This window comes from Carassius carassius, chromosome 2 (assembly GCF_963082965.1).
Source record: "Carassius carassius chromosome 2, fCarCar2.1, whole genome shotgun sequence".
NCBI lineage: Eukaryota > Metazoa > Chordata > Actinopteri > Cypriniformes > Cyprinidae > Carassius > Carassius carassius.
This window is the reverse complement of record NC_081756.1, coordinates 25,373,430-25,387,529: the sequence shown is the minus strand read 5'-3', so window position 1 is coordinate 25,387,529 and position 14,100 is coordinate 25,373,430. Positions and strand designations below refer to the sequence as shown.

Below are 14,100 nucleotides of genomic sequence, written 5' to 3'. Positions count from 1 at the left end.
TCAGGGCTGTGTATATGCTAATAGGACAGAGAGCTTCACAAATGAGTCTGGAACTGCTTGTGTGGAGAGACCCATTATAGGCTGATTGTTTTTACACACTGTGGCCACACAACTGTGTTCAAACACCTTATAAAAGTGATTTTTGCCTTCTATGGCACTTTTATTGACCATACTGACTGGATCTAGCGTGTAATCACAGGCCAAAAACATGGGTATGAGAGAATTCTGCCGACTTCATCTTATTCTTATCCTGCCGACTTATTTAACAGGATTAGTATTGTCTCATTCTCTAGGAATGTAATCTTAAGTCTTTTTCTTGTATGTCACAGTGTGAAGTCTGTCCGTTGTGCTTATTACGCTCTGCAAAATCTGGAGAACAGAAACATCATTAAATGTGTTTTTATGCCTTACTTGGACTAACCAAGGACAGTAATTGTCATTTCATTGACTTTATTACATATTTTAATAGCTGTCATCAGTTTAAAGCGGATTACTTTGAATTTGGGAGGGGGGGTAATCATGGCTTTTGAGCAATTTCACAGATATGTGTTACTGCCAAAATTAAAGTGGGGCTGTTTAATGAATTTGACTTTGGTGCAGACGCTCTGAGGAACGGGTGGAGAGGAGGAGCAAGAGGAAAAATACGAAGAGAGACAGATCAAGGGGAGATGGCCTCCCACCTCGTCTGCCTCTTTAGCCAGCTCAGCCTTAATTAGGTGCCGTTAAACACCCCAGAATTCATTAGGGGAGAAATAGCCCTGTCACAGAGAGCTATTTATAAAAGATGATGGATACGCTTCTTTCAAGACGATGGCTCCCATCGTGACACTTCCTCAATAAGCAACGATACTTTAATACCTTAATTGTTAGAAAAATTGGTCCGTTAAAGCAGGTTTAATCAGGTTCATTTTAGGGTTGAGCCTTACAGCCACGTGGATCATTTTTTCATAAGGCCTATCTAGTTGTTCTTCCAGTAACCTTTCTCAGATCAGAAAAGTTGTAAGCTTAGATTTTGCATCAGATATCAGGCTGTTGTTATTTATTTATTTTTTTCATTTAAACATATTAATTACTAAACAACCAGTAAGTATGTACACTGTCTACACCGGAAACAAGCGGCTTGACATGATCAAAGAGAACTTGTTGTAATCAGTGGTCCACTGATGCCCCGTTTTGTTTCTGACATTCTCCACTTGCTTGCACTACACTGACAGTAGAACTGGATTTGGAACTTTCACTTTCAGTTTGAAGCTGTACTGTGTGGCTCATCTGTGGTCGTGAGCAGTGTAGACACAATAGCCCCTTTCACACATAGTCTTTACTGGTAAATTACCGGAAAATTCCCATTAAGAGATCATGTGTGAACAGGAGCTTTTCAAAAATACCCGTAAATTTGTTTTGCCAATTTACCGGTATGGAAAGTTGTAACATTTCCAGTAAATTAACAGTAATGTTCTCTATGTGAACACAAAACGTGAATACTGGTATGAGCATGAACAAGTTCAGAATGCGCTGTTTGTGCAGCCTTCGAAAACAGTCTAATAATGCTTTTCATGGATTCTCGTCCATGGAATGTGCCACTTCCAATATTTTGCTGGTTAGTCATTAATGAAATTAAAAATAACTTGCAGTTTCAGTGAGTCAGATGTTGATTCAGTATCCGCCCTGAGTGATTCAATTAGTTCTTTCTGTGAAAGATGGGTCCGAATGATTTAACCCAATAACGTCAAGTGTTTTTGACCAATTCATTAAAAGAACTAACTGATTAAGAAAAAAGTGACTTGTGAATTAGACAAGACTGGTCACTCTGTATTTATTGTTTTGCTTGCTGCCCACAAAACTCAACTCAGTAGAAAGGCATGTTTTATGCCTTTATTTTGCACAATTTGTTTTTGATTATTTTTTTATCTTAACATTTCACTTCACATTCAGCACTTAAAATAAGATATAGTTTGTCACTGGAAAGTCACTGGTTTCAACCACCCCTTATTTCTACCATGTACGTATATTATCAAATGTGTTTGTAGAATATTGTTCATAAATGTTTATGAGACACCCTGCTTTCTCATTCCCTGTAGGAGCTGTACCCAGCCTTTTGCATCCATAATGGAGGCACTGACCTGGAGCGTCTCCCTACTGCTAGCACTTGCATGAACCTTCTCAAGCTGCCAGAGTTCTGTGACCCTCAGCTAATGCGAAACAAGTTACTCTATGCTATTGAATCCTCTGCTGGCTTTGAGCTCAGCTGAGGAATACTTCATCTCCTTGATGGCCTTGAAACCCAGACAAGAATATTCGTCTTTTGTCGTGGTGACCAGATAGAAAATGATCAGAATGGACAGACAATGCGTCTGCTGTGGATCTACAGTGATTTACAGAAGGTGTTGGGGCATAAAAAAAACAGAGAAACAGATCCGTTTGAAGCTGTGGCAAGAACTAATATATGCTCCGTTTTATTTTTACTTCAAAGAGCGTAAACTTGTACACAATGCATTTATAATTTGAAAGCAACTTCCCAGAATGCGTCCATTGAGCAAAAGCACTAACATTAAACAGGAAGATCTAAATGTTGGAGATACCGAAAGAATAAAATGGCAACGCAAAATTTACTTGTAGATTTTCCTTGGTTTTGCATTGCTTACATCAAGAGTGGATGTTTTAAGACCATGTCATTTTACGGTTTCAACTGCTCTTTGTCACCATAGTGCAGCACAACTTGAGCGTCTACCAATAAAATGCATGCATTAGCCTCGCTAACTCAAGAACAAGCTAAACAAGCTTCTCCAATGTAACCGCATGCCTGAAACTTCTTCAGTACAGTATACTAAAGAGTTGCCTTGGTTTTAGGTCACACCGCTTCAGCTATACAAACGTGCACACCTTGATACGGGGCTTGCTAACGGTAAAGCATTTGTTGAAAGCTCTGAGCTATAAATTTTTCAGGCTAAAAATTATTTTATGGCTAATGTGCCACCAACAAAAGAGTTTAATAGATTAGAGTCATGGCAGGATGTGTGAGGTTAACGGGTGGTAGAACAGTAGCACAGATAATGGTGTGTAGTCATCTTGTTTTAATCATGTAGTAATGATGACTTATTACTTATTATTACACATTTACCTATAGAACGAAGTTACAGTACACTTGAAAAAAAAAAAAAAAGATTAATTTTGAAAATACAATAGTGACCAGCTGCAACTGTCCTGTTTATGAGATTTCAGGCCTCAAAGTTTATGTGTCCACCGTTTTACATATTTTTATATATATATGTATGTATGTATGTATTCCACACATTGGGCCTTGCCATTACAGCGATGTATAATTATGCTAGAATTTTAATTTTGTGCAATAAAATAAAAATGGACTCTGATGACTTTTAGGTTGTTTTTAGATCAGTAGTCCAAGGGGAGAATTTTAAGTGAAACAGAATTAATCAATGAAGGAAGAGTGTGACTTCAAAGCCAAGGCCTGTGTACTGGACACTACTACAACATCTGCTGTTGCTCCGAACAATTCAGTAAACTAAAGAGGAGTGAAGTATGTCAGCATCCTCTTTTTTTTTTTTTTTTTTTGGCTGCGATTTATCTAGGTTCAGCATGGCTGTAAGGTTGGTTGGCAGAGAGCTGATGAAGATGGATATGTGAATATGTATATGTCTACATATTTTAATGTTCACACAGCATTTGTATAAGATTTTTAATTTGTCTCTTCACCTTATGTAATAACCAGTCTCCCAACATCTGTTCAGTGAGGAATGTGACATCATGCAGGTGTTGAATATCTGATTGTTTACAAACACTGATGTGTAGAGTTTGTCTTGATGTTGGTGATGAGAAAGGACAAGCAAAGTTTGTGGAAAGATGTACATTTACCGACTTTAAGTGCAGGTGTTCAGTCAAAGTATCAGAGTGTATGGCAATGATTAAAACATGTTTTGAGTTTTTATTTGCACTGCAGATATCAGCATCTTTTGTTGAAATGGAATATTTAAGAAAAACTGGGGGATGAGATTTTCATTTGAAGTTTTATGGCCTTTGACATATAATTAAAGAAACATCCAGTGATGGAACAAGAAAGAAGGATAATCGGGACCACAAATGCATTATCGGTACAACATAAATTAAGGGTGTATGTTTGACATAAATCTAATGGGGTCCTGCTATGAGAGCAAGAGATGGCCGGAGAGCAGGGGGAACTTTTTATTCCACCTTGGATCATCTCCATATATCCTCCCAGCCTCAGTCTCACCCTCCTCCTCTAAACTCCTCCCTCTCTGACCACATCTCCAGCGTTTTAACAGCAATCTCAGATGGGGGTAATTGGGTCTTAAAAAAACAACTTGTCCTATAGCTATGAAGGATTGGTCTTAATTATGGGAAGATTTATTTGGGCATATTACCTCATAATGGATTATAGCTCAAACTTAATGCCTCTGGCCATCAATCACATCCACGTGCAAAAATATACCAAAGGTATTTTATATAGCTTTTAGAAATGTTATTATTGCACTTAGGGTCAAGTCATTTCACACCAGAATGTGAAAGCTTAAAGATTTCATTTCAGAGAATTCATTAGGAACAATTAATGGGTTTTATAAAACCCTTCACGTTTAACAGAGTCTGATTGCTTCTTATAAAGGGAGGGACTTATTTTTATCTTTTTTTTTAATGTAGATTATTGAATTGTGTTAAATTGTTTTGTGAAACATGAATTAAATATATAATTTAAACATACAATTGGTCTTTGTCAATGTAGAAACCCCCATTTCAGTAGCATTTACATAAACTTTACCGTTTTATTCCTATCCATATCCGGAAGGTTTTTACAGATGCATTTGCTCATCAATAAAGATACATTTTATTCATAAAAATGTTGAAAATATGCTTATTTTGTTCTGGAGGTGACTGTATTTTCTGATTTATGGAGTGATAAGATGGATATCTTAAATCCCCTCTGTAAGAACCTTTGACTCTAATTTACAAAGTCTACAAAATGAACAAGAATTATGAACCAAGCTTTGTTCTGTGGAAATGTATTCAAATTTGTTTGTCTATTTAGATTTTGTGCAATTTGCATGTTCAAACATTTCAGAAAAGTTGTAATACAAAAATGTTTGCAATTCTGCACATAAGATTTGCCACAAATCATCTATTTATAGGCCTAACATATAACCTGGATTGATTATATATTAAATATTAACTTTTTAGTTTTACAGTTTGTTCAAAAAGATGACTGCAAGATGATTACTGTTAACATGATTTCTAATGTATCATAAACATGTACAGTAACTGCCGCATATAAAGATGAACAGAGAAATTCGTTTACTACATCATTAGAAAGGTGTGCAAGGGTGCCTCCCTGTGGAGTTTTTTTGACACAACTATAAAGAAATGATTTTATAAAAGTTTTGATATGCAGCATTTATAAACCAAGACCTCTGTTATTACAAGATAAGAGTCTAATTGAATCATTGATATTGGAAGAAGGCACATATTGGTATTATCTCGCTGGTTAATAGAGCATAGCCTGTTTAAATGGACACTGAATGCATGATCAAGAAAGAAAGAAATTTCACCCTCTGCTGGCCTACACGTTTTACATCACACTGTCACTATGAATGCTTTATTCCCTCCTGCAGAGATTCCTATGGAGCCTGGAAATTTTGTAATTTTCTAATTTGATATCCTTATACCATTTTTACTCTTTGTACTGTATGTTAAGCCCCTGTTCAAATATGAAATGTTATTCGATTTAAAGGGGCTTCCACAACTATTGCCTAATAAAATAAATTAACATAATAAAGCATTTCAAATAATAAGAATAAAAATAGTTATCTACTTATTTTAAGCCATTTAATTAGTATAATGCTCAGGGAAACGGAACGTAACCAATAGGATTCTGCTGCACTTTCACACACTAACATTCTTTTATAGAATGCAGCCTTACAAGATGTTCTTCCAACACATTCTTCTTACTATTTACTTCTTTTGACATCTTAATGCTGTCTTAGCCAGTTCTAACATGAACTCCTGGGGAGCGGACGAGAGCAATTTGTCATCTCATATGTGTTTCCTGCGAAAATGTGCGAAAAAAAAACAACAACAAAAAATATATTTCTAAAAAAACTACAACTTTGGGACAATTTAAAGAATGATGTATTAAAATGTGTTTTGCTAAAGAGATTCTGGCCATTGTTATCTGAGTTGAAAACCCAAAAAGCCCATCCATGTTGGTTTCCACATGAGCCACTGTCTTATGAATAATCATCCTTATCTTATCTTCAACCTCCAGTCCAGAATCCTACCTTCACGGGCAGCAGCAGGGGACAAGGCAACATCTGAATTCAATGCATGCGTCATGTCCTGTCTACTAAGATACAATCATTTGGACGAATACTGAAGGACATGTAAACATATCCGCCTCTGCCTAGAATATTCCATAATTCTGGGTAAAATAAAAATCGTGTTTGAAGGAGTGGTTAAATACACATGGCAGTCGCTAATTAATTTTCGCATATGGATTTGTTCTAGAACCTAGCTCATTAAACATGGAGTTATGGTGACTGTCTTGGCATTGAGCGATCTGGTTTCACACACACACACACACACACACACACACACACACACACACCCAGTGAGAGCAGCCAGTCACAGGTCACACCTCTCCCGACACACCCTTTGCTTCACTTGTAAAGGTGAAGCTGCATATATGGAAATCTGTTTTATTTTAAAATGTTCCCAGCGTTACTTGTCGTAATTGCATTTTTTACTAGTTAGAATTAAATTACAGAGCTCGAGCATCGCTGGGAATATTTTAAGATAAAATGGCTTGCCATAGCTGCACTTTCACTTTTCACTTCACATGACACTTACTTGATTATATGTAGATAGATATTAGTTTTACAATAAATAAATAAAAGTAGTCTTTTGACAATACCCCCCATATCACAAAATCATTAGTTGACACATCGCACAATCTCCCTCAGCTGTTCGAGAAACAGGAAGTGACGAAACTGCTCTTAGAAGAGGTCGGCAGATTGTTGGAGAACATTACATCTCAATATCGGGGATAAAGAGTCACACTGCTCATCCTTGTCCTTCACACAGGAAACTTATTCTGATCACAAACGAAGAGAAGAACAAACCAAATAATTCCTTTAGGGGTAGTGTTACAAAAAAAGGAATCGACCTCATCATCACTGGGACACACAGTGGAGGTCCGAATAAAGCAGCGGGATAAGGACACCTGAACGTTATCCGTTACATAAGGTTGGTGAGTTTAAATATGATGAGATATGATGTTTTTTCGGTTTGCTTTGATAAGGAGTTAACGTTGCAGTCTGTTTCACAATCTAGTGAGCTGCCTAACCAGACAACATCCTTGGCGCGTTTCGCCCGTTAAATTCAATGACAGAGAAAATAGGATGGAAAGATGATCAGTGTTACATGTAAATGTCAGACAGTGTCTTTTATTTATGTGTAAACTGGCATAAGCAGGTGATACGATTCGAACCTGGCAAACTGTGGCTCGATTTTCTAGAACTTTTCGCTTCTGGTCACACCTGTAATCTTATTGCATTGAAATATCACATGAACCTGAGACATGATGGACATTTTTTTTTAATTTCCTTTAATTAGTGCTGATGCTGTTTATAGAAATTGTGGACGGAATTAAAGAGATCACATTGCTCTTCAATCGCTCTTCAGTCTGTAGAACAACATAAGGACAAGGAAAAGTGAGTTGAAGACTGTTCACGCACTGCACTGTTTGGCAGAAAGTACCTGAAATCATCTCGGTTTACACTTTTAGTAGGAAGTACTAAAAGTCTGACGTCTTTGAGGTTTTTGTCTGCAATTTCAAACTAACACATTTTCATATTTAGGCATGCTTAATAAGGACTCCTAAAAAGTTTTACATTTGGAGTCTAGTCCATTAAGGACTATAGTTTAATGATTTTTAATATTATTATGTGTATTACGTCATTTTTAGTTGGAGAAAAGCTGTTCAAATTTGTTAACCTTCCTCAGGGGTAAAATGGTTAACTGGGGTAGCTTAAGACAGTTCGACAGTGCTAGTATATAATGGTGTGACCAAGTGAACCAGCAAAATGTCTCTTTAGTTCTCAGTGCTGTCAATGTTTCTCTGAGAGATCAATGCTTTCAAAGATGCCCAGTGTAGGTTTTGCCTTTGTGATGGTACCAGTGTACATTTCACTCTCTTTACGGCTATATCACTATCCACCTTGATTTCAACATAAGAAGAGGCAGAGTTTATTTGAAACTTTTTATGGCTTCCATCCAGTCAACAACAACGTGTTATTTTAGCTGTAAAAAATAATTAACTGTTGCTTGATGTGGCTGACAGACAATATGTATTATTTTTATCATATTACAATACATGTACAATAATTGCTTCGTACTTAAAAACAGATTTTAATGGCCTAATGTCAAATCAAATCTAAATGACCAGATTTTACAGGAAGTATACTCATGTCTTTTTGTGTTACAGTCTCTCTTTTGGACAAAGTTATCCTTGTAAATAGTCTTTGGTTGCCAGGCATCTACTATAAGGAAGTGTGTCTTTTTTTTCTAGAAATTACCACAACATGTCACTGTACTTGTTCAAAGAAAGAGAAACAATTTTCTTAAGTTTCCTTGTAACATTAGTCAGAAACTTGAATCATTTGGCCATAAACCTGAAGCAAACACATAAGCCGTGCATTAAGCTGTCCTCTGGTTCAGTCTGTCACACCTTTGCCGAATAATGATTCCCATTGTCCTATACAGCAGTACATCAACTGGTCACATTGACAAACACATGCTCACTCAAATAATCTCTCTTTCTAAATTCTCATAGAAGGAAAAATAATAGAAAGCAAATGGGCACACTGACAGATTGTATTAATTCAACACCCGGCCAACAAACCCAGCTATTTAATCTGCTGATCTGATCTTGCCTTCAAGCATCCCCGTAAACACACATACATCCCCATCGTATCATACTGGCTTATTTTTAGGACTGTTCCTGTTGTGTACCTCTTTGCCTTTCACGTGTAGATGTCTAATTTAGCCTTTCAAACCACTGAACCAGTTTCCACCAACAAAAACTGGCTGAGCTGTGGTCAGCTCTGGCGCAAGTTATTGCAGTCAAGTGATCTGCTTTGAGCTGAGCTGACAGCCTCCTCTTAGTGCCACTATGAGAAGCCAGAAAAACAAAGCTCAAGAGAATTCAGCAGCCATTTCACATGCTCACACATTTGTGAGCTTGCCCTGACTGCTGTTTCATGACGAGTAGCTAAGGAATGTTCAACAGAGACTTGGAAGAAGATAGGACAGAGGAAAGATGATTTATGAAGAGAGGACTGTTGCTTAAAAGTGTGTTTTCATGAAGAGGCCGTCTCAAAAATGTGATTTAGATTGAATGGAGCTGTGAGTCAGGAATGTTGGCTGTGGGGTAGAAGGTGTGGTTTAAAAAAAAAACTCACTGAATGATCCAGTTAAAGAGAACAGGTGAAGTAGAGGGGGGTGTATTGAGTATTAAGATTATGTCCAAGCCCAAAGAAAATTGGCGTCTGCAGAAGCTGGAACATCAATCCTTGACAAAATTCTACATATATAGTGTCCTTTTGTTCTGTTTACTTAGTGTGTGTGTGATATATATTATTTATTTGTTTGATTGTGCTCTCAGTTACCAATAGTGTTCTCCTCTTAACACAAGTTTACAAATTTAATTCCATTGTTCAGGCTCTATACTAAAATCAACACGCGAATTGTAAAGAATGAAATTACAATCCTTTTTTTTTTTCGCAGTAACAGATTTTAAACTTAAATTGTTTTAATGGTTAATGTTCAATGCTTGTTTATTTCTTTTTTTGTCTCGCCATTTGTTACAGTAGGTGTTTTTTACATACTAAACATTGCCAAACATTGTTGTAAAATTTGAGTATACTTGGGTCCTGCAGATATGATAATCTTTCTGTGCTTAATCTCCATGTGTTAAATATTAGCAATATAGTTAATTTTTTTAGTGCTAGATGAGCCTTGATAACTATTGTTGATCTCTTTTAGGAGTGCCAATAAACAATGGACTTAATCTTTTGAACAAATATGAGATTTTATCTTATATTCAGTTAAATGAAAATAAATGCAATCAGAGCACTGAATGACTGGGTTATTTTTTTTATTGTGCATATCAATTAAAATTAAGTTGTATTTTAAGGCTGGAATACATTAGCTTACACAACATTTGCCCCATAGGCATGGGCCAATTACCGGTTTCAAGGTATATCCCGTGATTTGAAAATGTCACTAAAATTACCTGTTGCTATTCCTGTAGTATGCTGTTTTTCCTGTCTCTTCAAAGACTGAAAGTGTACAACCCCTGTATATCCTGCTGGTGTGAGCAGTCAGTCAGCTGTGTGTAGGATGCTGAAGGAGGTGAACCCCTGGAACAACCGGCAGTTTTTTTCATCAGCCGATCTCTGTTTTGGACTTGCTCAAACTGACTTGCAATTATTTTCCAAAATGACAAGTCTGTAAATGGCTGTTCTTCAGAAATGAATGAATGAATGGATGAATGAATTATGCATTTATATAGCGCTTTATTGTGTATTGTTGTACACCCAAAGCGCTTTACAATCATGTGTGTGTGTGTGTGTGGGGGGGGGGGGGGGGGGGTCTCTCCTCAACCCCCACCAGTGTGCAGCATCCACCTGGCACTGTACAACAGCCACCATACAACAGCGCCAGTGTACACCAGCTACAGGTGGAGAGGAGAGAGAGTCATGCAGCCAATCAAGTGGTTGGGGATTATTAGGAGGCCATGATTGACAAGGGCCCGGGGGGGCAATTTGGCCAGGACACCGGGGTTACACCCCTACTCTTTAAGAGAAGTGCCATGAGGTTTTTAATGACCACAGAGGGTCAGGACCTCGGTTTAATGTCTCACCTGAAAGACAGTGGGTTTTTTTGACCGTATAGTGTCCCCATCACTATACTGGGGTGTTAGGACCCACACAGACCACAGGGTGAGCACCCCCTGCTGGCCTCACTTACACCTCCTCCAACAGCAACCTAGTTTTCCCAGGAGGACTCCCATCCAGTCACTGCTTCAGTGGGACACCAGTCTTGGGCTACAGGGTGATACGTGGCTAGAAAAGTTTAGGTGGTATTTTCTTTTCATCTTGTCCGTATATAATGAATATTAAAGCAGTGTTTATTAGAACGGAGCTGCTTTGTTTGCAGCAGTAAAAAGGCAATGCTGAATCGCTGCTGTTTCATTGCACCATCGATGGTGTTCTGAAATGATTTTTTTTTTTTAATCAAATGTAAATTCCTTTCCCAGTCACATGTTCTTGGTTGAATAAACATTAACATTAACAATGTAAAAATTCTGTTTATTAAAGCCAAATATGAATCTCATCAAGTTAGTGTTTTTAAGTATTTTACATTTATTCCAAAATAATAACTCAAGGCAGTAAGCTAACAATTTAAACTAATATATGTATATATATATATATATATATATATACAGTACAGACCAAAAGTTTGGAAACATTACTATTTTTAATGTTTTTGAAAGAAGTTTCTTCTGCTCATCAAGCCTGCATTTATTTGATCAAAAATACAGAAAAAAAATGTAATATTGTGATTAAGGCTGGGACAACGCGTCGAGGTCATCGATGACGTCGACGCAAAAAATACGTCGACGCAAAATATGCGCATCGATTCGTCGACCTGTTTTTATTTCTCTAAAAAACGTTTGCAAAACGTTTACCTTATGTGCGCTGAATATACGCGATGGCCGGATCAACATTCTGTCCAACGTTATATAACCAATCCAGGGGTTTTTCTGCATTGATCTTTTTTTTTGGCGGCTGTTAAAGCCTTATTTGACGGTGAGTGACAGTGACAGGGCGCGTACAAGAGAGAGCCCCGGCTGCGCTCACTCACAGTCTTCAAACAACACGAGCGCTTCTTGCTCTCTCCCTCCCTTGTGCATATTAACCAAAATCATTAGACACGATAGAAAAAGGGCGGAACGCCAAAGTTTCACGTGGAGCATTCAGAGATTTTTTTTCTCCATGACAGGCTGCTGGCTCCCACTGTTAATTTTTTTTTTTTTTTTTTTTTTTTTTTTGTAAAAGCACTCTCTGTATTAGCTTAAAGCACTCACGTTTACATTTACATACTGTATTCTTTCAATTGCTCTAAACAAGTATTTTGGGTGACCTTTTTTATTGAATACTAGACATCAAGTTGTTGTTATTTTCATCTGAAAGAACTTATTTTTTCAGTAAGCTAGGCCCTATGTGTTCAGTAAGCTTGTTTCAGTAAGCTATGTGTTTTCAAGGCTTCAAGGTTTTATTGAATGCTATCTCTATACAAGTGCAAAGTAATGCATTCTTAGTCAGTCTTTTATTTTGTAATTTTAAGAGCAATAAACATATATTGCAATGTTAAGGAATTTGTTTTTTTCATTCAGATATGTAAATCAACATGTATAAATTGTTAGTAGTCAATTAATGGGGAGATAATCGAAATCAAATCGGTCTGAAAAATTAATCGTTAGATTAATCGATGCATCGAAAAAATAATCACTAGATTAATCGTTTAAAAAGTAGTTTATCCCAGCCCTAATTGTGATATATTATTACAATTTAAAATAATTGTTTTTAAATTTATTATACTTTAAATTATCATTTATTTCTGTGATGCAAAGCTGAATTTTTAGGATCATTATCACATGATCCTTTAGAAATCATTCTAATATGATGATTCATTATCAAAGTTGGAAACCGTTCTGCTGCTTAATATTTTTTCAGAACATGTGATACTTTTTTAGGATACTTTGATGAATAAAAAGAAAAAAAAAAAGAAAAAAAAGCTGTTTTTAAAATATAAATATTTTGTAATAATATACACTACTGGTCCGTAATTTGGGGTCTGTAATTATTTTTCTTTTTTTTTTTTTTAAATAAAATCAACACTTTTTCAGCAAGGATGTGTTAAATTGATAAAAAGTGATAGTAAAGAAAATATATTATTAGAATATATATTATTAGAATTATTATTATTTTTTAAAAATAAATGCAGTTCTTTTTGACCTTTTATTCATCAAATATATTAGACAGCAGAACTGTTTCCAACGCCCATAATAAATCAGAATATTAGAATGATTTCTAAATGATCATGTGACAGACTGGATGTTACATGTGACACTGAAGGCTGGAGTAATGATGCTGAAAATTCAGCTTTGCATCACAGGAATAAATTATTTTTTTTAAGTATATTCAAATAGAAAACTATTATTTTAAGTTGTAATAATATTTCACAATATTACAGTTTTTTTTCTGTATTTTTGATCAAATAAATGCAGGCTTGATGAGCAGAAGAAACTTTTCAAAAACATTAAAAATAGTAATGTTTCCAAACTTTTGGTCTGTACTGCATATATATATATGTATGTATATGTGTGTGTATATATGTATATTCAGTAGTTCTTTATAACAGTTAACTTTCAACTATTTTTTTAAATTCTTCTGTTCATCAGTCATCAAAGCTCAATAAATACTGGTCACAGACACCGAGATTTAGGGTGCTTTCACACTTGTAAATTGATTGCTTTGTTCCGAAATCTATTTGCTTTGCTCTCGTTATATTAATTTATAATTTTGAGCAGGAGTCCAGTATTCGTTGGGAAAACATTGTTAAAAACATTATTACTATATGAAGATGTAATGATGATGTACTACGAAGATCAATAAGACGGCATTATAAAATGAAAAGGCACGCTTTGATTTTGAATGGTGAAGATGTGTCAGGTGTGAAAGTACCCTAATGCTACTTAAAATTTTACCAAGCTGATTACTCACTACACTTCAGCAGATCATGTTTTCAGGCCACTTCAAGTCTTATTTTGACATAACAAAGTGGTTATATCGAAGAATTTGAGTTTGTTACTTACTTTTTTTAAATGAGTCTTCCCATTAATTACATTACATTGTCAGTTCACATTGATTCACAAACGCATAACGTACACGAACACAAGAGGCATGATTTATCGCATGAGCCAATCACAGCCAAACATAACCAGTCATATCC

The 14,100-nt window shown here is 36.1% G+C and overlaps 2 protein-coding genes and 1 long non-coding RNA gene across 5 annotated transcripts in view; all 3 read left to right on the top strand.

The window, feature by feature from the left end:
- Positions 1-2,609, top strand: part of LOC132107280 (ubiquitin-protein ligase E3C-like) — a 28,501-nt gene extending 25,892 nt beyond the window's left edge. For both annotated transcript variants that reach the window (XM_059513525.1, XM_059513517.1), the window contains exon 24: positions 2,079-2,609. In XM_059513525.1, coding sequence (XP_059369508.1) covers positions 2,079-2,249 — 171 coding nt within the window. In that variant the 3' untranslated portion in view covers positions 2,250-2,609. The remainder of the gene's footprint in view (positions 1-2,078) is intronic.
- Positions 2,610-3,268: 659 nt separating this feature from the next.
- Positions 3,269-3,949, top strand: LOC132097582 (uncharacterized). The gene is made up of 2 exons (XR_009422753.1): positions 3,269-3,530; positions 3,588-3,949. It is a non-coding gene; the product is annotated as an uncharacterized LOC132097582 (long non-coding RNA).
- A 3,053-nt stretch (positions 3,950-7,002) lies between these two features.
- Positions 7,003-14,100, top strand: part of LOC132107262 (dnaJ homolog subfamily B member 6-like) — a 33,040-nt gene continuing 25,942 nt past the window's right edge. Inside the window, exon 1 of one of the 2 annotated variants that reach the window (XM_059513499.1) lies at positions 7,003-7,266. The gene's annotated coding sequence lies outside the window, so the exon portion shown is untranslated. The remainder of the gene's footprint in view (positions 7,267-14,100) is intronic. The other variant, XM_059513506.1, reaches the window with a different exon arrangement.